Source organism: Sorex fumeus, unplaced genomic scaffold (genome assembly GCF_029834395.1).
Source record: "Sorex fumeus unplaced genomic scaffold, SorFum_2.1 ptg000034l, whole genome shotgun sequence".
Taxonomy (NCBI): Eukaryota; Metazoa; Chordata; class Mammalia; order Eulipotyphla; family Soricidae; genus Sorex; species Sorex fumeus.
The window spans coordinates 8,888,044-8,914,023 of NW_026606091.1; the positions used below are offsets into that span (position 1 = coordinate 8,888,044).

The 25,980-nt window shown below is 39.6% G+C and overlaps 1 protein-coding gene across 2 annotated transcripts in view; it reads left to right on the top strand.

The window, feature by feature from the left end:
- Positions 1 to 25,980, top strand: part of ADAMTSL1 (ADAMTS like 1) — a 454,178-nt gene that overhangs the window by 417,671 nt on the left and 10,527 nt on the right. For both annotated transcript variants that reach the window (XM_056117099.1, XM_056117100.1), the window contains 3 exons: positions 7,174 to 7,386; positions 10,124 to 10,304; positions 13,326 to 13,533. In XM_056117099.1, the coding sequence (XP_055973074.1) occupies positions 7,174 to 7,386; positions 10,124 to 10,304; positions 13,326 to 13,533 (602 nt within the window). The remainder of the gene's footprint in view (positions 1 to 7,173; positions 7,387 to 10,123; positions 10,305 to 13,325; positions 13,534 to 25,980) is intronic.

The window sequence follows — 25,980 nt, forward strand, 5'->3', positions numbered from 1 at the left end:
GCATATCTAAATATCCAGACTCTTTAACCAAGCTAGTGCATCTCACAAAGAACCACCTTCTAGGTGCTTCTAAAGTTAACCTAGATCATGTCACTCGCCCCTTCAGAAATGTATGTGTTCCCAAGAGTCTAGTTTCTAGCTCTAAAGAACCTCATTCTCGTAACTCCACCCCACCATGCCATTCTCATCTATGTCCCCTCTCTTCCAATTAAGTCAACTAGTCTTTTCTCCCAGCTACACTGTCCATTTTCTCATCTTTTTTTACCTTTACTAATACTTTTTCTAGATTTCCCTCCCCTGCTTATTCCCTTTCCCTGGTTTCTGCTTATTTTAATCCTCAATATCCCTTAATCCCCAATAACCCTTGATAATGGTCCTTTCATGAGCCCCCTGTTGGCATAGCACAATTTCACTACACATTGGTCTAATAAGCAAAGCAGATTGAATTAGGCCAGTGTTATTTGGCAACTTGGCGCAGTGAAGAAAAGGGTTGAGGATGATGATTTTAAAATGATGCTGAAAAATCTGGAAGCCTAAAAGTACCTGAATATGATCCAGTTCAGTGATTAGCAATTTTTCTTATGCTGAATGTGCCCGGTATATAATTCTACCATGGTTAACATAGAAACGGAGATGACCCCCACCCCCATCCTATCTGTGAGATTACTTTTCAGGATTCCCTCTTTACATTTCTCTGTAGATCCTTAGTATCCATGGAGCATCAACTTAAAAAACATTGAGTAGGGCCATAGGATAGTAAAGTAGGTAAGGCATTCGCTTGCATGAGTTAAAACACCAAGGTTAAAGCAACACCAGGAGTAATTCCTGAGTGCAGAGCTAGAAAAAAAAACCCTGAACACTGCTGGGTATGGCCCCAAAACGTAACAAAACAAAGTCAAAAACTCTTTTATAGACTATAAAACTGACACTAGAAAACCCTATCAAAATTCAGAATACTCTTTAATAGGAATGATATAATTGCATTTGAAACTTTATAAATTGCTCTTCTACTTAAAACTTTCTGCAGAATTTATCTTCACCCTGATGTTTTGGTGTGAGAAATATTACTAGTTAGTACTGTCTTGTCTCAAAAATACCTCAAGTTGCTCTTGCATATGGATCTTTCTCAAGTTGAGTTTCAAGAACATCTTATCCATAGCAGTCCTTGTGTCTGCCTCTGCAAAGAATTCTGCCTGATTCTCATCTTTGCAGAGAGTGCTAGACTAGAAGGTGCCAGAAACATGTTCAGCACCCAAGACCCAAAAAAGATGTGTCCGGGGTCATCATTATGGCCTCTGATTCCAAAAGGAGGGGGGAAATTTAATATAATTGTTATGCAAACATTTCTCTTAGCTAATATTTATAGCTCCCAGGTAAGTAAATTTGTCAGCCATAGAAAACAACCTGAGGCTGCTGCTGTTCACCCCCTCCCCTTTTCAGCCTAAAATCTCACAGGAAATAAGTCACAACAGAGTTGGGAAAATAAAGATGAGGGATAAATATGAGATTCCTTAGCCAAATATCTCTTTTTCCTTTGGGAATAGTGAGTTTTGTGTTTATCAACTTAGAATTCAGCCAGCCTCACCAGAGCTTTGTCCATGCTGGCCAAAGAGAATGAATCATAGAACTAGCATTTAATAGAGTATGGTGTCTCTTTTTATCCTTAAAAGCAGATGTGCTAAGGAGACACATTTGCCTGTTCCAGTAAGCCAGAAAATCAGTCCTCCTTTTAAGCTCCAGTTTTAAAATCACTCCATTTGCCAACATAAACATATAGTTTTCCTGCCTCTTATTAAAAATGAAACCAGCATCTCACTTGACTATGATTTGGACTGGAGGGCATGGGTGTTGATGAACCCAGGTGCTAACTGAGAGACTGATTTCTATACCTCTTTTCCAAGGCCATGCCTACCACCCTTCTCATAACAGGATTGCAATGGCACCACCATGGAGCTCAGCATATAAATGACTGTATACTAACAGGATCATTTGGGGAGCTTGCTTTTTCTGGGTGCCAAAGTAAGAAAATTAAGGTTTGGTAAAATCTGGATCAACACATAGAACTCTTCTCAATACCACGCTTTGACTTGGATCCATAAGCCATGGGGAAAAAATTTAGTTTGTACACATGCATGTCCACACAAATGCACATACCTGCACAAATAAAAATACAAGAGACTGTGGTTTAAAATAATACTCATTTAAATCATTTATTATTACCGATCTTAGTTTAGCTGATCTAAACTGTATTGACTGAGTGTCTTGGCTGTTCTCCACGTTTTGCTCATTGTCCTCAAGGGATCATCCAGTCAATCCAGGCATGTTCTTCTATTGATGATGGCAAAGGCACAAGAACACAAGCGAAAATGCACAGGGTCTCTTGAGATGGAGGTTTGGACATGGTTCACCAGAAAATCTACCTCATTTCTTTAATTGTAGAAAAACATGCATAAGAATTTACTATTTCAACAATTGTTGAGTATAGAGTTCAGTAGGACTAATTATAGTCAAGTTGTTATGCAGCCATCACACTATCTCCAGAACATTTTTCACCTCCTCTAATTAAAACTGTAACCCATTAAATAATTTCCTCTGTGTCTCGTCTAAACACTAGTCATCGCTATTCTATTTTCTGCTTCTAAGAATTTGACTTCTCTATGTACCTCATATAAATAGAATGTTGCAGTATGTATCCTTCTCTGTATAGCTTATTTCACTTAACCAATTTTTTAGTTTTGTCCGTATTATAGCATATATAAAAATTCTTTCCTTTTTAGGTCTTTATAATATATTTTATATATAAATGTATATCTACACACCATACTTTATTTGTTGATGGATATTTGGGTTGTTTCACCTTTGGATATCATGGATATTCTGAAACATTACTCTACAAGTGCTTTAGCTATTTTGAGTACATATCCAGGCATACAACTGTTAAATCATTTGGCATATTTTAATTTTTGAGTAACTATTGTTTTCTGTAATATCTAGAAACCATTTCACATTCTCATCAGCAGTGAACAATGGTTCTAGTATCTCCATATCTACACCAATACTTTGTTTTTTCTAGGGGGTTGATATTATAAATAATATAACTAAAGTATTTTCTTTGTGGATTTCATGATGTTCAACATCTTTTTATATACTGATTGGCCATTTTGTACAAATTAGGAGAAATACTTATTCAAAGATTTTTCTCTCATTTTTTTAAATTATGCCACACCCACTAGTATAGGTGGTAGTATGGCAGGGTTACTCCAGCAGTGCTTGGCTGAGAGGTACTAGAGTTTTATTTTAGCCTAGTCATGCAGTAATTCCACCAGAGCCATACTGGTTGTGCTCAAGAACCATCAGGACTACAGTGATTCTGGTTGTGGGATGTGGTTGGGCAGAAAGGGTCATATGATCCTGGGACTAGAATCCAAGACTACTCTAAGGCACGTGCTCTACAACTTGAGCTGTCTCCCCCAACATTTACACATTTTAAAATTTTGGTTGTGATTGGGTTTTTGAGTTACAAGAGTTCTTTGTTCTTTGTTTATTCTATAGATTATCCCTTATTCTCCCATTCTGTGGTTTGCCCTTTCAACTGTGTTGATAATGTTCTTTGCACAAATGCTTTCATTTTTGATGATGTTCTGTCCTCCTGTTGTTCATCAATTTATTTGAGTAGGCCCCAGTTACGTCTCCATCATGAGACTTGTTGTTACTGTGTTCGGCATATCAAATACCTCATGGTTAGCTTTCTAGGCTTTACCATGTGGGCAAGATACTTTCAGTAGCTTGCTGGGCTCTCCAAGAGGGGCAGAGGAATCGAACCCAGGTCAGCCGGGCTGGCCGCGTGCAAGGCAAATGCCCATTTCAATTAATCTCTTTTGTTATCTGTTTTTAGTGCCATATCCAAGAAATCATTGCCAACCCCAATGTCATGAAGCTTTCCCATGTATTTAGTTCCAAGAGTTTTGTACTTTTAGAGAAGGTCCCTCTACAATGGTACTCAAGAGGTCTGAGGGCTACTCCCACCATATATTTGGACTGGCTATACTCAGACCCAGCAATTCAGTAGGCTAAGAATGAACAGGACTATGTTTCTGTGGCTGTGGGTGATGCAGTACCAAGAATCAAAGTTGGAGCCTCATGTATTCCAGTCATGCCCTCCAGCCTTATTACCTACTCCTAGGACCGTAAGAATTTATAATTTTAACTCTTAGTTCTAGGTCTTTGATTTATTTTGAGTTAATGTTTATTTGATCTACTTTGAGTTAATGTTTATACTGGTATAAGATAAAGATCCAACTTTTTTTTTTTTTTGCTTGTGGGTATCTAGTTTTTCCAACACCATTTGTTAAAAAGACAACCTTTCCCCTTTGTCTGCCATAGAGGCAGGGGAAGAAGTAGGATGGGGGTGGGGGGAGCTGGGGAGAAGGGGAGGGGGGGAGGGATACTGGGGACATTGATGGTAAAAACTATACACTAGTGGAGGAATGGGTGTTTGATCATTGTATGACTGAAACTCAAACACAAAAGTTTTCTAACTGTAGCTCATGGTGATTCAATAAAAAAAAAAAATTTTAAAGACAACTTTCCCCATAGAAAGGTCTTGACACCCTTGTTGAAATTAATTTGAGCAAACATGCAAGAGTTTATTTATGGTGTTTTCACTAAATATATATAAATATATATGCGTGTATATTTATGCTTATACTATGATGTTTTGTTTACCATGGCTATATAAGAAGTAATGAAATCAGGAACGATGAGACCTTCAGTTTGGCTCTTCTTTTTTTTCATATTGTTCCTGCTATTTAAGACTCTGAAATATAAAAATTTTAAGTTTTCTATTTCTACAAAAACAATAGAAATTTTATAGAGATTGCATCAACTCAGTAATTCATTTTGTTGAGTATATAAATCTCCTAGCCTGTGAATAGTAGTTTTCTTTATCATTCATTTACATTACAATTTTTTGTTTATTTTGGAAGCACACCCAGTGCTTTTCCTGTTCTTTGCACAGGGATTACTCCTGGTGGAACTCAGGAAACCGTATGAGTTTCTGGGGGTTGAACCCCTATCTGCTGTGTGCAAAAGCAGACACCATACCCACTGTACTATCCCCTGGTCCTTATATTACAATTTTAGAAATGCTTTATAGGGGGCCAAAGCAATAGTACAGTGGGTAAGGTTTTGCCTTGCACATGGATGGCCTAGCATCCTATATGGTCACTGAAACCACCAGGAGTGATTCCTGACTGCAGAGCCAAGTAAGGCTTGAACACCACTGGGTGTGGACAAAAAAAAAAAAAAAGAAAAAACTTTTATGAATTTTTTCAGTGTAAGTCTTTTGCCTCCCTTAACTTTATTCTTGTTTTAAATTTTGGTACTATTATTAAAGGAATTTTCTTAGTTTCCTTCTTCAATTGGTCATTGTTAGTCTAACATCTTGACATTTTTTTCAAAGTTGTCACATGGCCAAATAGAAAGTTAAGAGTTAGGAAACACATCCCATCCATCCTGGGAGTGCCACTGTGAAGTTCCATGACAAAATTGACAGTACTATGAAAAGTGAAGAATGGGGTCCTGTAATACTGTAACTCATAATCAATTTTTATGGGCAATTTTAGTACTGTTTTTCCAGAACCCCTTTTCAAAGTAGCCAAAGCAAGAATACAGTAGATAGTTCTTGTTTTGCATATAGTTGACCTGGGTTCTATCCCTCGATATCCCATATGGTCGGTCCCCCATGCACCACCAGGCATAATTCCTAAATGGAGCACTGGGAGTAACCCCTGAACATCACTGGGTATGGCCCCAAAACAGAAAAACAAAAAAACAAAGCAAAAAGTGAAAACTAGCCTGCTCCCACCCCTTTGCCCTCAGCAACTATAGTGAAAAAAAGTTTTTCATGGTGAGTGGTAAAAAGGACTAAGGCAACAAAGAGACAGGGCATATAGACTAACTTATGCTCTGCTGAACATGTTAGAGGCATGGACGGAAGAACAAAAGGAGTTGTACAGAAACCTGCCTTTGCTCTTGGGAAGACCTGAGCATTTCTGAGCCTCAGTTTCCTCCTCCAGATGATAAGGGACTTTCCTGTGTTTTCTCTGCAATCCTATACAAATACTAACAATTCTGTCTCCTGGCTGTATAATAAACCAACATGTGAAAATCTGTTCTGAACACTCACATCCATGCAGGTGGCCCTCGTCGTCTCACCATTCATCATTTCCTGCCTTACATTTCAGTTTTATTAGTTATTTTTAAATTCTACATCACCTGACATCTCCTTGCCAGTAGAAAGTTAGTAATAACTACCTTGACTGTTATTATGACAGTAGGAACCAGATTGATAACTAAATTGAGTAAAGTTTCAATATCTTTGGTTTTGAACAATTTGTCCTGTATTTTAAACTTTTAAATAAATCTTCTATGGATTTTAATTTGTTAGGATTATGCCTATATACCTAGTATTTACTTTAAAGAAAAGGACTTTTCACTCATAATTGTAATACTAGTTTTACTAATTCTATGCTACAAAGACTTGGACATAATATCTCCTTTTAACATTTTGTAATTTTAATAAATCAAAATGTGTTCAATGACTATGTAGATAAATGTAGTAGTATATATGTCAACTGCAAAGTTGTCAGAAGGCCAATGTTCTTAATTATAAAAATGAGATCAGTGTTTAAAATTGTTTTTCTACTCTGTTGAAAGGTTTTGGCTCGAAATTCACATAAAGAATAAAATGAAGGCAGATATTAATTTTACCAATTAAAATTTGACTCTTGACTGTGATTACATATTTTATATTTTTACCAATTCATTCAATTTGAAGTATAAAATCAGTAGGAACTAATGAACTTGAAAAAAAACTAAATATTGCTTCATTTTCTTTAAGTTAGTATAAGGGCACAAAAAGATACCAAACTTTGTTTCTTCAAGAATTTTTACACAAATAGTAGACTCCCTCCCATAACCCTCCCAAATAATTCCAGAAAATGGAAACATATTTTTTTTTTTTTTTTGGTAATGGCAAGCATCAAAAATCATGGGTAAGGAAGGTTAGACTATATGTGAGGCCTCTAGTGGCTTGGAGACATAAACAATCCAGTCAGAATGTGTCCTTCTTGGTGTTACCAATGTCTTATCTCTCTTCTCTCCTCCTTCTAGGCTGCCCTATCAAAGGTCACCCTACCCCCAACATCACCTGGTTCTATAGTGGTCAGCCAGTTGGCAATGTGACAGGACTCAGGCATCATATCTTGGCAGCTGGACAGATTCTCCAGATTGCAAATCTCAGTAGCGTGTCTCAAGGGGAATTCAGCTGCCTTGCTCAGAATGAGGCAGGAACTCTGGTACAGAAAACCTCGTTAATGATCCAAGGTAAGAACTCCTTCGGCTTTGGGTACTGGGCTTATTTCTTGAACAAGAAAGTTCATGCTTGGGAATCTATTTAGGAGAGCAATGAGACTTCTGATGCTCAGTAGTTCTTCTAGCAAAAAAACTGGAAATGACTCACATGTACATACAATAAGACTCTCTTTCCAAGACTCACCAGCTTCCCTTTCCAGCAGTGCTTCAAAGGGTTAGTCCTACCTTCACAGATGGTCCTTCTGCTCCTAGTCCTCTTGGTCCCTCAAGCCCACTAGTAGTGATTCCTGAGCAGCACTGGGTGTGGCCCAAAACAAAAATAAACTTTTTTTTTTAAAAAAATGATCTAAACTATTGACTCCTGCTGTCCTGGAGATATTGCCCTTCAGAGACCCCACCAGCAGTCACGTGTTATGTGCTTGTCAATGATGCAGATAAGGCAGGAGTGACTGCAGTGGGTCCCTGGAGATTCCTGGTTCTTGAATATTTTCAAGGATGAAAATATTAAATAAGAAAGATGCTCAGACTCAGACCTGGAAAGTAGAGGAGAAAAGAAAAGTTAACTATGACTCTTTTTGTGGGATTTTTATAGGAAACCTGGGTCTTTGTGTTACAGAGAATTCAGGGAAGTTAAAGATAAAGGTTTTCCTGTAGACCCTTTTAAATGAAAATTGGGCTCTTGGCAAGTATTACAGAAGATGCAAGGATCTAGCAGATCCTTGGCTGTCCATTTGCCTTAGGTATTTCCCATTATTTTAGCCTCCCTGTAAACTTAAGCTCTGGGGAAGAATTTTATGATGGACAATTGTTAACTTACTGTTTATCAGGAAAAAAATCAGAAAAATCCCAGGAATTTGCAGAAAGTATTAAAAAAATAATAATAATAAAAAGGACTGCTCACAACAGCTGGCAAGGGTAAAACGGAGGCCTCCTCTTTTTTTTCTCTTTTTGGGTCACACCTGTAGACAGGGGTTACTCCAGGCTCTACACTCAGAAATTACTCCTGGCAGTGCTTCTGGACTATATGGGATGCTGGGACTCGAACCCACATCTGTCACATGCAAAGCAAACACTTTACCTATTGTGCTATCATTCCAGCCCCTAAAGGGCTCCTCTTTCACCTGCAGCACCTCTGCTGTGTGGCTCTGCTCTGGCTTCCAAGAAACAAGGACAGGCCCAAAAAACTTGTAGATGGGACCTGACTTTAGCTGCACTGAGGAAGAGTTGTGAAAGGGTTCAAAAATAGTGGGAAAAGAGCCAAAGAGACCTTGTAAATATAAGTTAAGTGAGACTTTTGAGCTTTCCATAGGCATGATCTACCTTTCCCATATGATTTTCTTTTTTTTTTTTCCCCTTTTCGATTTGAGGGTCACAACCAGCTGTGCTTAGGGCTTACTCCTGAGGATGATACAGATTGGTGGGAATAGAACCCAGTGCAGCCTCGAGCGTGGCTAGAGCCCTACCTGCTATACTGCTGTACTATTGCTCCAGCCCCTGTGTGTGATACTTATGTAAAGTAAAATTCTACTTCAGTATGTGAAACTGAAAAATTGTCAGGAAAGGGACAAATTTGTACACGTAAGCACAAGAACAGGGAGATTAGAACACATGGGCTTGCCCTACAGACATCCTGCCATTTGGATTCCCAGATGGGAAAGCAAATATGCTATTTTCTTGCCAGTCAGCCTTTCTCTGCTGAAAGGTGCAGAAGCCAACACCTGACTGTGGGATTGATAATACACAACCTTCCAAATAAGCTCTCAAATTAAAAAAAAAATCCAGTCAAAATAACTGGGTTTCATATCATTAAGTCCCAGACCTCCACATAGAAAATCCTTTAAAAATGCCTTTCTTATGACAGCATCAACTCTTCAGAGGCACTTAAAAACATTTAAAAAAAAAATTAGCCTCACAGTTGATCTGTACTTTTAAGTTCGATTGGGAAATGTCTCATATTTTTATATCTGTTGAAGAATAAAGTTATTTTCTTGTGAGCCAGTAAAAAGGAGAAAGTAGTTATGATAGTATATTTAAAAGTAAGAAGTAGGGGCTGGAGAGATAGCACAGCGGGTAGGGCGTTTGCCTTGCATGCGGCCAACCCAGGTTCGATTCCTAACATCCCATATGGTCCCCTGAGCACCACCAGGAGTAACTCCTGAGTGCAGAGCCAGGAGTAACCCCTGTGCATTGCCAGGTGTGACCCAAAAAGCAAAAAAAAAAAAAATACAAATAAAAAATAAAAGTAAGAAGTATGAGCACTCAGGGCTGGAGTGATAGTACAGTAGGTATGGCACTTGCCTTGCATGCGGCCAACCCGGGTTCAATTCCCAGCATCCCATATGATGCCCCGAGCACCACCAGGAGTAATTCCTGAGTGCAGAGCCAGGAGTAACCCCTGTGCACTGCCTGTTGTGACCCAAAAAGAAAAATAAAAAAGTAGGAACACTGATTCATAGAGTCCCATAGTCTCCATGAACTGGACTGTTAAATCATATCTAGTCTTCATAGAAGGTAAGGGGCACTTGACTCACTTTATAGATTAGTCATCTCAGACACCTAAAAACCTCATGATCTGCCTAGCTACACTGGGAATAACACCCACTGAAGGTAGAGCATCTCATTCTTAATAACAGTTCTCACCTGACTCCCCACCCCCCTTCTCAGACCCCGTCCCCACTGCTCAAAAGGAAAGCAGATCTCGGGAAGTCAGGCATTCATCTCTTCAGCACAGATCCTCTTGCTCTGACAGATTACTGGTGGTCTGTGGACAGACTGGCGACCTGCTCAGCCTCCTGCGGGAACCGGGGTATTCAACAGCCCCGCCTGAGGTGTCTGCTGAATAGCACAGAGGTGAACCCCACACACTGTGCGGGGAAGGTACGCCCCACTGTGCAACCAGTAGCCTGCAACCGGAGAGACTGCCCTGCTCGGTAAGTATAGCGGATGCCACCTGAAGCCTTCCTACAACTGGACCTGAACATTTTTGGGAGAGTGGGGTGGGGCACACCTAGTGTTGCTCAGGGATCATTCCTGGAGTGCTGAAGATTAAAGCTGGGTCAGCCACATGCAAGGCAAGTACCCTGCCCACTCTACTATTTCTCCAGCCACAGGGCCCAAACTTAGAGCATGCCCTTGTCAAGTACTGGGCAGGAGAGACTCTGAGTGCCAGCAACAGTGCCTGCCATCCAAGGGTGCCCCTCCATCATGCAGAACAAACCTCCTTCCTCTGCTCTGCTGGTGTCTGCACTGCTCCAGAGCCCCAGGGATCCAGCTTCCTAGGAGCTGGAGATGTGCGTGTAGAAATGGAGCATCCAGGCCCTGCAATAGATAGAAGCTGACTCTCTAGAGCATTTTGCAAGGAAAAATTCTGCTGCCACAGAAGTAGACAGAGGTATAAGGGTTACTGCTCTCCACCCCAATTGCTCCTTCTTCTAACTCTAATTGCCTGTGCTCACCGGTTTAGTGGAAGAAGTCTCATCCTCTTTCTTTCCTATGAAGGGTTTTATCCTGCTAACCTTGAAATGTATCTTCAGCCCCTATAGTTGCCTCAACACTGGAGATATGCTCTCGACATCTGAATTGCTTCCATAGCCCAGGCTGACACCCACAACTTCTGTACCTCTTACATTGGCTCCAGGTTTTGAAATGCTGTGAGTTCCAGCACCCTCACCTCAGTCTTTAAGCAGTAGCTAGAGGGATAATGTATGGGCTGAGACTTGGCACCAGCATGGTGCCCCAGCCTGGAAGGACTTGGCTGAGCCCTTGAAATGCCCCTTTACTACGAATCTGTGGGACTTTCATAGACTCCTCAGGCAACCGCTTTGTGTTTTGCCAGCTGAGTCATACGGAGCAGCTGAAACCAGGAGAGACTCAATGAAATATGAAACACACTCATTAATATCAGCAGTTTAACTTGCTGACGGGAAGGTTTCCACGGGAATGATTAATGTCCTTTTATACCCTTCCTGAACTGTAACATAGCCCGGACCTCTCCTTTCTCAAACCCCCCACTCCAGCTCCTGAAAAATTGCTGAAATGTATACTTGGAAATAAAAGTTGATTGAAATGCAGGTCTGACATTCACCAGGGACACGGGAGGCTGGAAGACTGCCCTTGCCAAGCTGTATGAAATGAAGAAGAAGTCTTGGACATGCCAAGGACTTTTTGATTTGCTGTAGTGATGGTCAGAGTCAATCAGCCTCATTTACTTCTGCAAATGAAATAATGGCTGTGTCTCCTAGGGTTCCAGTACCCCCAGGAGCTTTAAAACACCTCGTGCCTGCTTCCTAAGTGGCTCTGTGCCTGTGGGTTGGAAATTGGCAAGCAGCTGTCTCTCTCCAGGGCAAATGGAGCAGGGCAGTTCCACCAAATAAGTGACAGATTCAACTTCAGGAGGGATTTGGTGCATGACCCTGCTACCTGACTGTCCCAAGTGCCATATGATGTCACTGGACTAGGAAATGGCCACATGTTCACCTTTTCTGGTTTTCCTGCCAGACTTGGGGGTCCTTTTGTATCCTTCTTAGCACAGAAACATGTGCTGCCCTACTTTGACCCAGGTAGCTGCTTCAACCAATTCATTTAGATAAAGTTTTCTCAAGGAATAAAACTTAAGAATGTTTCTTTTCAGACTGAAGGATATGACTGATTTGAATGCAGTAGCAGGTTTTCTCTCAGAATCCCCCCCCAAAAAAACTGACACCCCTTCCCCTCCTATTTTCATATCATGCCAGGGTGCAAACCTGCAAAGAGAAGCGGTACTTGTTTACATGTGGATAAAAGATTTCAGAGTTTCTCCCAGCTTAGGGCTTGGCTTTGTGAGAAAAGTCACTTTCTCAATCTTGGTTGCTCTCATCTCTGAGATTTTGAGTTGTGGAAAGTTACTTTCTCAACCTTGGTTGGTCTCATTTCTGAGGATTCGAGTTGTGACTGAAATCTAATATTCTGAAAACTAGCTACTTCTACCACACATAACACCCTCTACTAGATATAGATAGGACCTATGGAGTGTGACTCCTGGAAATGGGTGTATGATCTGGAAAGATGGAAGAATTTTGCCTGTTTCAGAGGGCTTAAACGAAATTGAGATACAAGTTAAAGCACAGATGAAACAGAGTGATCAATACCAGATAAATTTTGGTTTATGAGACCCAGCTTGCCTCCAGGTTCAGGAAGCCACACAGGATGGAGTCTGATTTCCCTGGGAAGCTGCTCCTCTCTGCCTAACCCTTGGGTGCCTTTAGAAAGTACCAAATCCACAGGAAAGCTTAGCTCACTTCAGGACTGACTCCCCAGAATTTCAGCCTTGTAGGTTAATGTCATGCTGAAGCAAAGGATCTTCACATTAGTCTTTCAGCACCCGCTTTCCGAGTTCATTCCCCCAGAGATCCTCTTGTTGAAGGTTGTGACAACCACAAATATGGTGGCTTAAAAGAGTAGAAATGAACTCACAGTTTTGATCAAAAGTTCAATGTCAACGTTTAGTTTTCAGAGCTCCAGCTCCTCCAAGAAACTGTTCCTCATCCCTCACAGCTTTCAGGACCTATAGGCTTCACTTGGTCATGTCAGTTCTCCATCCACTTCTGTGGTCATGCCTTCCTTCTGTGTGAATCTCCCTCTGCCCTTCTCTGTTGGACCTCTGTGGTGCCATTAAAATGGTGCAATTTAAGGCCTACCCAGGGAATAGAATCTCATCTCAAAATCCTTTATTATAGTTGTAAACACCCTCTTCCAAGTTAGGTCATATTCAAAGGACCCATAACTTGAACACAAATCTTTAGGGAGGCTACTATCAGCCAACCATTATAAGCAGATCTAGAGAAGATGGTGGGGCAGTACAGGCAGGGAGGTGGAGGGGAGGGGAAAGGGCTTCTTCTGGGAGTATGCAGCATGATGCCTGTCCTCAAGGCCTGACACTTTGCAGCTGCCCTAATGTTTCTTCCTCTCCCTAGATGGATGGTGACCTCATGGTCTGCCTGTACCCGGAGCTGTGGTGGAGGGGTCCAGACCCGCCGAGTGACGTGCCAGAAGCTGAAAGCCTCTGGGATCTCAGTTCCTGTGCCCAATGACATGTGCACCCAGCTCGCCAAGCGGCCAGTGGACACGCAGGCCTGTAACCAACAGCTCTGTGTGGAGTGGGCCTTCTCCAGCTGGGGCCAGGTAAGAGGGTGGAAAGGGTTTTATTGGAAAAGGACATCTAATAGCACAGACTCCGTAAGAGTTAGAAAGAAAATGCCACCACAAGCCTCCCTGAGGACTGATGCTTCAAAATTTACATCGTATCTACTGACCTTATCTTCCCAAAAACCAATTTCAGATCATTATTCTCTGATATATACCTCTTACATCATTGCACTTTTCCTTTTGATTCCTTCCCATCCTGATGCTTCCTGTATTTTGATCATCATCAGACTTTGACACACCTTTTTTTTCCCAGGCTCTTTTCGAAGGTGGGTAGGAGGGGTAATGTCATCACATCTCACTAGTTACTTGGGAGCTTATGATTCAAAATTCTGATGAGGGACTAGAGCTATGGTATAGCAGGTAGGGTGTTTGCCTTGCACACAGTCAATCTGAGTTCAATCCCTGGCACCTGCCATGGTCCCTCAAGCCAGGGGTGATTTCTGAGAACAGAGCTAGGAGTAAGCCCTGAGCACAGCAGAGTGTAGCCAAAAATAATAAAAATAAAATCCTGATGAGATCTGAAAACTGCAGTATCTTTGTGGACAATGGGTTATCAACAGGTAGCACAGTATGAATCACAGAAGCTTCTTCAGGTAGACCAATATTTAGGCTGCACCTATGTCAGATACTCTAAGTGGGATCAAAATTTTGGAAACTCCAGGTGATTCTGACATGTAATAAGAACAAAGAACTTTTCTCCTCTTTTTGTGTTACTCAGTGAATTAATTTGTGGTCATTTTCAAAATTAATTGAGTGATTTTACAGGATTTCTGTTGTTTCTTTCATCTTTTAGTTTTTCCCCTTGTAGTTGGGTTCCTGTTATACAGTGATCAGATTCCATTTATTTTTCTTGATTGTTTCCCATAAATATTTTTGTCTTGAGTTCATTCCAAGAGACTGCATTTGTCTCTCCTCTTTTTTCCATTTTTTTCCTCTTTGTATTTTATTTTTCTTAGTGCTTCGAAGTGGAGGTTGACTTTTAAAAAAACAAAAACACTTGTACTGATATTATTGTTCTATACTTACAATACTGTGACACCATGTCATTTGGATAGTCATAATATCAGTTGTAAACTATTGCTATCTAAATAAAATGCATTTTTAAAATAATATATCTTAGAAATAGCATTGTATCTAGCAAATATATAACATTTATGGTTGATACTTAGAGTTCTTTCCTAGGAATCATTATTTTGAGATTTAAATTTAAGTTAACAAAGTTTTGATTTTCTCTATGGATTCAACTGAAATTTCCTAAAATAGTCATGATGATGTAAAAGGTAAAGGTAAAGGTAAAGGCCCTCCCGTTGATCGTCGATTTGCTCGAGCGGGCCCAGTAACGTCTCCATGGGAGACTTTGTTGTTACTGTGTTTGATGATATAAAAAATCAAAAAGTATTTTGTACAGAACTGATTTAATGATAATGAATTTTTTTAACTTTTATTTGTCTGAAAAACTTTGTTTTGTTCCTTTTTCTTTTTTTTCTTTCTTTTTTTTGGGGGGGGTGGCTTTTGGTTTTGGTTTTGGCATCACACTCTGAATAGCTCAGGGTTTCTGGTTCTGTAGCTGGAAATCGAGCCCTGGTCAACCACATGCAAGGCAAGTGCCCTACCCACTGTACTAGCTCTCTGGTCCCTGTTTGAAAATCTTTTTAATCATACTTTTGAATCTGAGTGGTAGCCTAGGTGAACGTTCTTAGGTTAAAGGTTTTATTCTTTTAATACGTGGATTATATCAAAACATATCTTGCCTATAGTATTTCAGTTGATAAATTGAGTCTTTGATTTTTCTCTACCTACTTCTGTATTTTTTATTTGACTTTGTATTTTAATTATGTTGTCTCTTAGTGTGCATCTATTTGGGTTTATTTTCATTAGAACTCAGAACTTTCTGGATCTTGGAATCTACTTCCTCAGACTGTTTTTCGGGGGAAGGTGGATTTTTTTGTAGCATTTTGTAACTACTGAGAAAACTGGCTCTAAGTGTTAATGTTTATGTCCTTGGTTACAAATTTATTATACTTCCACCACTATTATGTCATTTCTAGTCCTCCCCAACAATTGGTGAACTCACTTCTGTTGTCAGAGTCCAAGGGTTTGTTTTCATTGGCTATTGTACATTCCCCTGCTCCGTTTCTTTATATACCACATATGAATGAGATCATCTGGCATTTGTCCTTCTCCATCTGACTTACTCTACTTAATATGACACCTTCTAGTTGCTGCCAAGTTGTGGCATAAGGCAAGATTTTATCTTTTCATATAGGTAAATAGTATTCCCTGTGTTTATATACTACAGTTTCATTATCCACTCATCTTTGAACATTTGGGTTGTTCCACATATGGATATTGTAAATAGCACTGCAAATGAGCATGAAAACTTTAGTAGCATTTGTTCTAAGTCCTTAAAAAATGTCATCAGAATTTTGATGGAGATATTGAACCAATATAGTGGTTTGATTGGGTGGTCATTTTGACAATATTAACTTTTCCAATTCATAAACATGGAATAGTTATTCATTTGCTAGTGTTCTCTTATTTATTTCAGTAGTGGTATAGTCTGTAAGTTTTTCCACCTACTTTGCTTGGGTTGATTTCTGGGTATGAACACTAATGGATATGTATTTTTTTATGTCTTTCTATTCTAGTTGCTTGCTTATATAAATGTAACCAAATTTTTGGTATTCATTTTGTAGCCTGACAATTTATTATATTGTTTTATTGTTTCTAATTTTTGGCAGTGATTTTAGAGTCTTATATGTATATTATCATCTAATATACAAATAGTGATGATTTGATTTAATCTCTTCCAATGCATTTCATTTCTTTTTCTTTCCTAATTTCTGTGAACTTCAAGTACTCTCTGAATAATGGTGGTAAACAAGGACATCTGAAAACTTTCACTTTTCCGCCATGTACTAGATGTGGGTTTGTGATATATGGTCTTTACTATTATTGAGATAATATTTTTTCTATTCCTATTTTACTTAAATTTTCTAATCATGAATTGGTATTGATTCATTTGTAGAAGCTTTTTCTTTATATATTGAAAATACTAGACCACAATGTATGATCACATTGTTAGATTTGGTTTTCAAAGATTTTGTTGAGAATCTTTGTGTCAGTGTTCATCAGGGAAATAGATCTGAAACTTTCCTTTTAGTAATATTTGTCTGGTTTGGAGGCCACACCTGAAGATACTAAGGGCTTATTCCTGTCTCTGCTCTTATGGGACGATATGAATTGCTGGGAATCAAACCCAGGTTGGCCACATGCAAGGCAAGCTCCTGGCCAATGTCCTATCACTCTGATTCCTATTTTAATTTCCTTTTCATAAATGGTCTGTTCAAGTTTTTACTTTCTCCTGATTAGACTTGGGAAGTTGTTTGATGTATAAGTTTTTCACCTATTTTGTTGGGTAAAGTCATTCATAATAACCTCTTATGCCCATAAGTGTTTCTGAAGTAGCTGTTTGTGCTCCCCTTTCCTCTCTGGTACAATTCATTTGGATTTTCTTTTTTTCTCTAATTTTTATTAGTTCTACTTTTGCTGTAGTTGTTATTTTTTGTTTCTGATGTAAATTTATAAGTTTATTGCTATAAATCTACACCTTAGTATTTATTTGTCTATGTCCAGTGATTCTGATAGCTTGTGTATTCTCATTCATTTTGACAATTATTTTTCTTTTTTAAGCTCTTCTTTGCCAATGGGTTTTTTTAAATGGCATGTTGTTTAGTTGACAACTCTTTTAACTTTTCACTAGATTTTAATGATCAATTTTGACATTCACAGTAATAGGAAAAACTACTTGATATAATTCAAGTTTCCTCCTGACTTTATGGACATTTGTATTTTGTCCTATAATGTGGTCTGCTTTGGGGAACATTCCATGTCCACTGAAGAATAGATATTGAACTTTTAAGTATGAAGAGGCATTTATATACTACTCTTAGTTCTCCTTGTTTCCAGTGATTAATCTCCTTAGGTTTACTAGTAGTTGTATTTAGAAGCCTGCTGCCACCTAGTTTTTACTATAGTAAGTTTTAATAGAGGAGATTATTATTGACAATTTATGGCATTGATATACAGTTATTCAGTATCAAAGTGCCCAAGTCCTGCATATATGTTAATTCTAGTTTTCCTATTTCCTCTTCTAAGTATTTTTTATATTGAAGCCATTATTTCAGATTAGAAGATTTCTTGACTTCAACTAAGAATTCTCTTTTCCTCTTTCCTGTCCATATAAAACCCCTATAATGCAAATGGTATCCCATAAATCTCACTTTCCAAATATCTTAATCTATTAGTCTATGTTAACTTTAGAGTAATAGGATACCAAAAATATTTCAGGAAATTAACATATCATTAAATATAACCATTAATAAAAAGTTCATTTGTAAACTTTTATCTACTTAATTACTATTTTAAATTATGGTATTTAGATGATTATTAAAATTTCATGACAAAATTAGTTATTATTATATTTTTCTTCATAAATATTTTGCAAGGGATAACAGACCTTGATGACCTACTAAATTCAGGAAGAATAGAAATTGTAGTTTTTATGATATTTGAGCCAGAGAGTGCATAAGGGTTAAAGTGCTTACCTTATATTCACTGGCTTGACCACCACAGGTGACCCAAAGACTAGAAACAGCCCAGGTACCCACAGATAACATTATTGAATAAAAAAGAAATGAATATGCACACAATGGAATGCTAATCAGCTGTCAAAAATCCTCCCGTTTGCAACATGACTTGAAGAATGCTAAACTTAGTGAAGTAGCAGATGAATCATGACAAACACAGTGTTATTTCAATTGTGCAGTACATAAAGGAACCAAATGAACCAATGAAATGAACTTTTAATACTTCAAATCAGTGCTGTCCAACGGGGAGAGCATTGGTAAAAGAGGATAATTGTATGGTGGAAGATAGAGTTAAACCTTGGAGGGAGCCATACTCTGGTCAAGATTCTAACCATGGTCACAATTTCATGCAAGGCAAGTACTTTATCTCCTATACTATGTCTCCCATGCAGCTGACCTGAGTTTGATTCCTCCGCTCCTCTCGGAGAGCCCGCAAGCTACTGAGAGTATCATGCCTGCATGGCAAAGCCTGGCAAGCTACCCATGACGTATTCGATATGCCAAACACAGTAACAAGTCTCACGATGGAGACATTACTGGGCCCACTCGAGCAAATCAATGAACAATGGGGGGACAGTGCTACAGTGCTACTATCTCTCCAGCCCTTTAATGAGAAACTAGATACACAACTAAAACACATTTGCAATTTTCAGTACCTCCATTCTTTTTTTTAATTTTCAATGAATCACCCTGAGGTACAGTTACAGATTTACAAACTTTCATGGTTACATTTCAGTCATACAATGACTGAATACCCATCTCTCCACAAGTGCCCATTCTCCACCACCCCCATCCCCCACCTCTGTGGTAGGCACATTCCCTTTTACTTTCTCTCTCCTTTTGGGGTGTTACGGTTTGCAATACAGGTACTAAGTGGTTATCATGTTTGGTCCATACATCGCCCATCCTGAGTGAGCCCTCCAAGCATCATTTACTTGGTGGTCCCTTCTCTATTTCAGCTGGCTTTCCCCCCAGCATGTGAGGCTGGCTTTCAAGCTGTGGAGCAATCCTCCTGGCCCGTATCTCTACTATCCTGGGGTATTAGTCTCCCATTCTGTTACTTTATATTCCACAAATGAGTGCAGTCATACTAGGTCTGTCCCTCTCTCTCTGACTCATTTCTCTTAGCATGATTGTCTCCAAGATTCTCAGAAGTTTCCTTTGGATCTCACAGCTGTCTCCCTATGTTTAAAAAGAAAATTTAAGTAAACCGAAAAGTTTTTTGGCCCTTTTCAGCAATTTATGAACTGGGCTTTATCCCACCTGGCAGACACAAGTTCCAAGAGTGGTACAAAATTGAACAGTTTTTATGGGCAAAGAAGAGAGACAAGAATAGATAGTTTATGACAGGGTCACTTCTTAGCAGAGGTCTAATGCAGATTGAGTGGTTTAAGATTACATTCCTGGAAAATGCTGAAACTAATTAGACATTAGGTCTTGATTCGGCGGCCTAGGCTTAGAACAAGTGATTACAATTTGTAATTCTTTCTTATTTATTTATTTATTTATTTATTGGGTCACACCCAGCAATGCTCAGGGGTTACTACTGGCTCTGCACTCAGGAATTACTCCTGGCGGTGCTTGAAGGACCATATGGGATGCTGGGAATTGAACCCGGGTCGGGCATGTGCAAGGCAAAATGCCCTACCTGCTGTGCTATCACTCCAGCCCACTTCTTTCTTTTTTAATATGAGGCTCCAAGAAAAAAATTATATTTGTTACTTAGAAAATGGACATAATTAAAGAAAGCACAAATCTAAGAACAGGCACTATGCCATGACATAAGCAGTGGAGAAAAGTTTGTACTGACAGTAGCCTTATTCATGGGACTACCTGGTCAAGACTACATTTTACTACATAATTGTGGTACTCCCTTTTTTTCAGTCCAAAAATTGACTTCTGACCTTTTAAGAATCTTCAAAAATGGTCCACCCCTGCCCCTCTGAAAAAATTTGCATAAAATCCACAATGGTTAAAAGTAAGGCCCTCCCGTTGATCATCGATTTGCTCAAGCGGGCCCAGTAACGTCTCCATTGGAGACTTTGGTGTTACTGTGTTTGGCATATCGAATACCTCACACGGAGCTTGCCAGGCTCTGCCCTGCGGGCGAGATACTCTCAGTAGCTTGCCGGGCTCTCCGAGAGGGGTGGAGGAATCAAACTCGGGTCGGCCATGTTGGCTGCGTGCGAGGCAAACGCCCTACCGCTGTGCTATCACTCCAGCCCTAATGATTATGCAGTAAAATATAGTAATTAGTATATATACTATATATAGTATATATAATATATACTAATATATACTAATGATTATGCAGTAAAATATAGTAATTCGTATATATATAATATATAGTAATTAGTAATTAGTATATATATATAGTAATTAGAGACCTAGTTTTCCCTCCAGTAGAGTTACAAAGTACTCAGTTTAGACACAGAACTATTCTATTCACCTGATCCCTTTCAACTATTTTGTCACACACACACAAAAAAATATCCAATGTGTGCTTAGAATATAATTATATATTCTCTAGTTTTCCCAAATACCTGAGCAGTGAGGCATTATGTCTCCAGAGCCTATCTATTTAGTTGGTACATCAAGTATGTCATAACTATATATTGTTATGTTGTCAGAGGTTGGCATTAATGGTAGGATGAATATTCTAATTGACCAGGTACCTTTTGTTCGGTGTCTGAACAATATCATAAAGTTCTTCTGGAAATTCTTACTAACACACTGTGGCTATTTCTATTAAACAACCAATTTGCCTGAGGAAAAAAATGTGGCCACAGAGTTCACAATAATTATATAATGTATTGTATCCCATGTGATCCCAGAAATAATAGCAATACATTTGACCAGAGGCTTTTTGTGGTGCTTCTATCAATCTTCCTCCATTATCTCTAGAGACAAAATGTACATGATTCATACTAAATGAGGCATGGGTTCATCTTTTTTCTTACCTAAACAAGCACACATTTGTTATTTTTCACTGGATCACAGCAGCTCCTTTTCTATGCTTTCTGGACTTGCAATTTGTGAGATTACAACTGGAGACAGATCCAACTACACAAGAGAGATGTTTCTGTATTGTGTCATTGAGGTCACTCAAGGAAACGGTATTTGTCATTCTTAGTGCTTCTTTGGGCTGGAGCGATAGCGCAGGGGGTAGGGTGTTTGCCTTTCAAGCATCCAACCTGGCAGACCCGAGTTCGATTGCTCCGCCCCTCTTGGAGAGCCTGGCAAGCTACCAAGAGTATCTTGCCCGCATGGCAAAGACGTGACCTACAGTAACAATTGTCACAATGTTGACGTTACTGGGCCCACTCAAGCAAATCGATGAACAACGGGAGGACAGTTACAGTGACAGTTCTTCTTTAAAATAGAGATAAAAATAGGTCCCTCCCCTTGCCTCCCATCAAATAATTCTCAACATATTTCTTCTAAAGATCCTCCAGGTAAGTGTCTAGTTTTAATATGAATCAATGGCAGACATTGTTTAATATGAAAATTCTGGAAGCCAGGAAGAAGGCTTGAAGAACTGGAGCACATGCAGGAGCCATAGGTTTGATCCCTATCACTGCATGGTCCCCCAAGTACCACCAGTATACACCCCCCAAAAATGCAAATTCTGATATGGTAGTGCTTTGGATGTTGAATTTCTGTAAGTTAGAGATGATGACAATACTACTGATTAAAGAGTAGTAACATTTGAGATACCACAAATTGGGAATTGTTTGATCTCACAATCCTGTTGATGATTTTCTGTTGATAATCTTATTATTAGCAAGTACCTAAAACTATAGAAGACTCCCCAAACTCCACTTTTGATGAACTGGAGAGATAGTACAATAGGGAAGTGCACTTGCCTTGCACGGGACTGACCCGTTAGATCTCTGAGCACTGCCAAATGTGCCCCACTGGCAGTGCTCAGGACTTATTTCTGGCTCTGCACTCAGAGATCACTTCTGGCTGTGTTTGGGGGAAAATGGGGTACTGGAAATCAAACCAGGGTCAGATTCATGCAAGACAAGGGCCTTCCCACTGTAGTAGCTTTCCAGCCAAAAAAATATACATTTTACTTTTGTGAGAATTATCATTTCTGACAAGAAAATCCTCTTAGAAGAATGTCATGGAAAATACCTGTTCCCTCATCTGCTTACCTTTTTGAAGTCTGTGAAAATCATATTGATTGTGATCTAACTTGAATAAGACTACTTTCTCAGCTCTAACAACCTGGATGCATGTAATAATTGAACTTTTTCAAATCCAACACACATTTATGAGTCACCTGTCTTGAGTAGGAAATGTGCTCCATAAAAACCTTTAAAGAAATAACAGCAAAGTAACCCCAGAATGTTTGTGGGAGAATTAGTTTAGAGAAAGAAGTAGAAATGTGACTGGAAAACAGGTGCCAGATCATTAAGAGGTTTATAAGCTGAATAGAGAGTTTGGATGTGTTGTGAATGCCACATTGTCAGAAAGGGCACCACAGAAACACTTTTATGGGCCAGAGAGATAGCACAACAGGCTGAGCTTATGCTTTGTACGCAAGAGGCCTGGGTTTGATAATGTGGCACCATATGGTCCTCAAGTACCACTGGGAGCAAGCAATCCCTGAGCACAGTATTCAGAGTATCCCTTGAGTGCTGCCAGGTGTGAGCCAAAAAACAAAAAGATCATTAACACATTCATGCTGGTGTGTACCACTGGTGGCTCATATTTAAATGTAGCATAATGAGCACAGATTTTGCGATACTAGCACCGTGTTAAGCATACTTTTGTCATGATTATGATTAACATTGAAAAGATACAGTTAAATAAGAAAGATACAAATCATGGAGAAGGAAAGAGTGGAGGGAACCTGGGAGGGGGAGAGGAGGGGAAGAAAGAGACAGAAGCAACAGAGGCCAGGTCAGGGTCAAGACACTCAAACTTCAACAGCTGAACTTAGATGCTTGTCAAGAGGGCAGACAGGGGGAAGTTGACACTGGTGGTGGGATTAGTGCTACAATGTTGTATATCTAAAACTCAACTATAAATAACTTTGTGACTCACGATGCTTTAATTTAAAACAAAATTAAAAGAGTAAAGACAAAGTGTTGAACAATTGTCTTTTTTTTTTAAGAGAAAGTGACAAATCTGTAAAGAAAGAATCAACCTGGGAAAGCCATTATATGGATCAGAAAAAAGGCACAGGACAATAGAAATGGAGAAAAAAATGTTGTAACACTTTAGCTGAACCCTTAATTACCAGAAATGAAAAACTAGTAAGAAGCTAAGGTGATGCTCAGGTTTATAGGTTAAACAACTTAGACTATAGGGAAAAAAATGATTTGGAACAATAAATAAAATCATTTTGAATATATTTAGTATGGGATGCTTGTCAAATGCCCAAATAGATATGTTCATTAAATAATTGTATGGCTGGTACCGACTGGTTCAGCCCTTTTGAAAAACAGTATGGACTATTCTCAAAAAATTAGAAATAAAGCTCCCATTTGACCCAGCAATACCACTCCTGGGAATATATCCCAGAGAGGCAAAAAAAGTACAGTCAAAATGACATTTGCACTTCTATGTCCATTGCTGCACTGTTCACAATAGCCAAAATCTGGAAAAAAACCCGAGTGCCCGAGAACAGATGACTAGTTAAAGAAACTTTGGTACATCTACATAATGGAGTACTACGTAGCTGTTAGAAAAGATGAAGTCATGAAATTCACATACAAGTGGTACTACATGGAAAGTATCATGCTAAGTAAAATGAGTCAGAAGAAAGGGACAGACATAGAAAGATTGCATTCATCTGGGGAATATAAAGTAACAAAATAGGAGACTAACACCCAAGAATAGCCAAGCTAAGTACCAGGAGGTTTACTCCATGGCTCGGAGGCCAGCTGCACATGCTGGGGGAAAAGGCAGCTCAGATAGAGAAGGAAGCACCAAATAAAGAGTGTTGGGAGGATCCTCCCAGGATGGGAGGTGCATGCTGAAAGTTGACTATAGACCGAACATAATTGCCACTCAATGCCTCTTTTGCAAACCACAACACCTAAAAGGAGAGAGAGAGAGAACAAAAGGGAATGCCGTGCCACAGAGGCAGGGGAGGGGGGGATGGGGGTAATGGGGGTGGGAGGGGAAAAAAATAATTGGGGTGAAATTTAGACACTATGTTGACAGATAGTAACAATGTCACTTCCAAAAGAAAGGAAAAATCAGTGGTATGAAATTGCCTGAGAAATGATAAATGGGAAAGGGTAAGCATCAGAATTAACTAACCAATCAGCCAGTCATTGATCCAGTTTCATTGTGCTGAAGTTAAGGAAGTACGTGGAGGGATGCCATCATTATTCCTTATAGAATCCCCACTTTTGATCAAGAGATAGCAGAATGGCAGAGCAGGAAGCTCTAAGTCTTTGTTCCACAATGGAAACATCATAAAATCACAGAAGTTGAACTTAACCTCCTATGTGCTAAAATAATCAGTGAAAGTAAAGGCTACCAAACTTATTTGCCTAATATCTCCTTTTTCAGGAAAAAATTACTCAGTTCCCACTGGAAACCTACCTTAAGTGAATAAATAAAGCACCCTCCGTGGCATGTAAGGCTACTAATGCCCTCCCAGGGGTGAAGGATTCTAAATTAGGATATACTAGTCTACAACCACCAATTTAACCCATTGCAAAAAAGCCACTTTGAAACAGTAGAAAATGAGAGTAGAGATTTCTAATCATCTTTTCCCATGACCTCTCCCAACATGGCACACATTTAGTCTCTTGACCGTGTCCCTTTCATCAATCTGCTCGGAGAAAGAGAAGCAATAGTTTTAGCAATGATCACCACTGCAGGCAGCTAGCTAAAGGACTAGTCTCTGTTTCACTTAACTAGATTTCAGAAGGAAAAAAAGTATAATTCACTGCTTTAAGTATGAGCTCTCCTAGAAAGAAGCAGCACAGTAAAGGAACAACAAATGGTCTAAGTCATCAGAACTGGAAATTTTGTCTACAGAACTGAGTTTGGGGGGTATGGTGCCACCAACAGGTCAATCTGTACCTGTGGGATGAGTGCATCAGCAGCCCAATGGTGCCTTCAGATTTCCTGATACCCCAAAATTGCCGCTGTGCCTTTGGCTGGACCCCAACAACTTGTGACCAAGCTTACCATGAAACTAAATAGCCAAAAGTTAGGTACGTGGGAGTCACACCCACAAACTACCTCTGGCTCAGCTATACAAGCTCATTTATTAGCCTTATTTCAGAGACCCATAGATAAATCTCAAAAGAGATCAAAAGCCGCAGTTAATCTCAGATCCTCCATGGCTGAACAGACCAGGGTAAATTGGAGAGGGGCAGGTTGGCCTGGTGGCCCACCCAAGCAGAACCCCTGGCAGCCCCTTTCTTCCACAGTCCAAAATCGTCACCATACCCCCAGTCCAATTCCACAGTCTCAGGATGGATCTCACCAAAATATAATCTGTTGAAAATTCTGGTATGCTGGCTTTGTGACTGAAATCTCTAAGCTTTCTTGGAGCTGGGATGGGCTACCTCCCCCACGTCCCAAAACTTATGGAAGCACTGTCAGCCCCACAATCCAATTCCAGCAGCACCATGTAAGATCTACTACCAGCCTTGCTCCAGAGACCTCTGATGGGCTACCTCCTTCCCACACCTCCCTGTACTTCCAGAAGCCTCGGCAGTCACATCCACACCCCAAATCTGCCACCCAATTGAAAAGCTACTCCAGCCTTACCATCCCAATAAAAATACTGAATGCC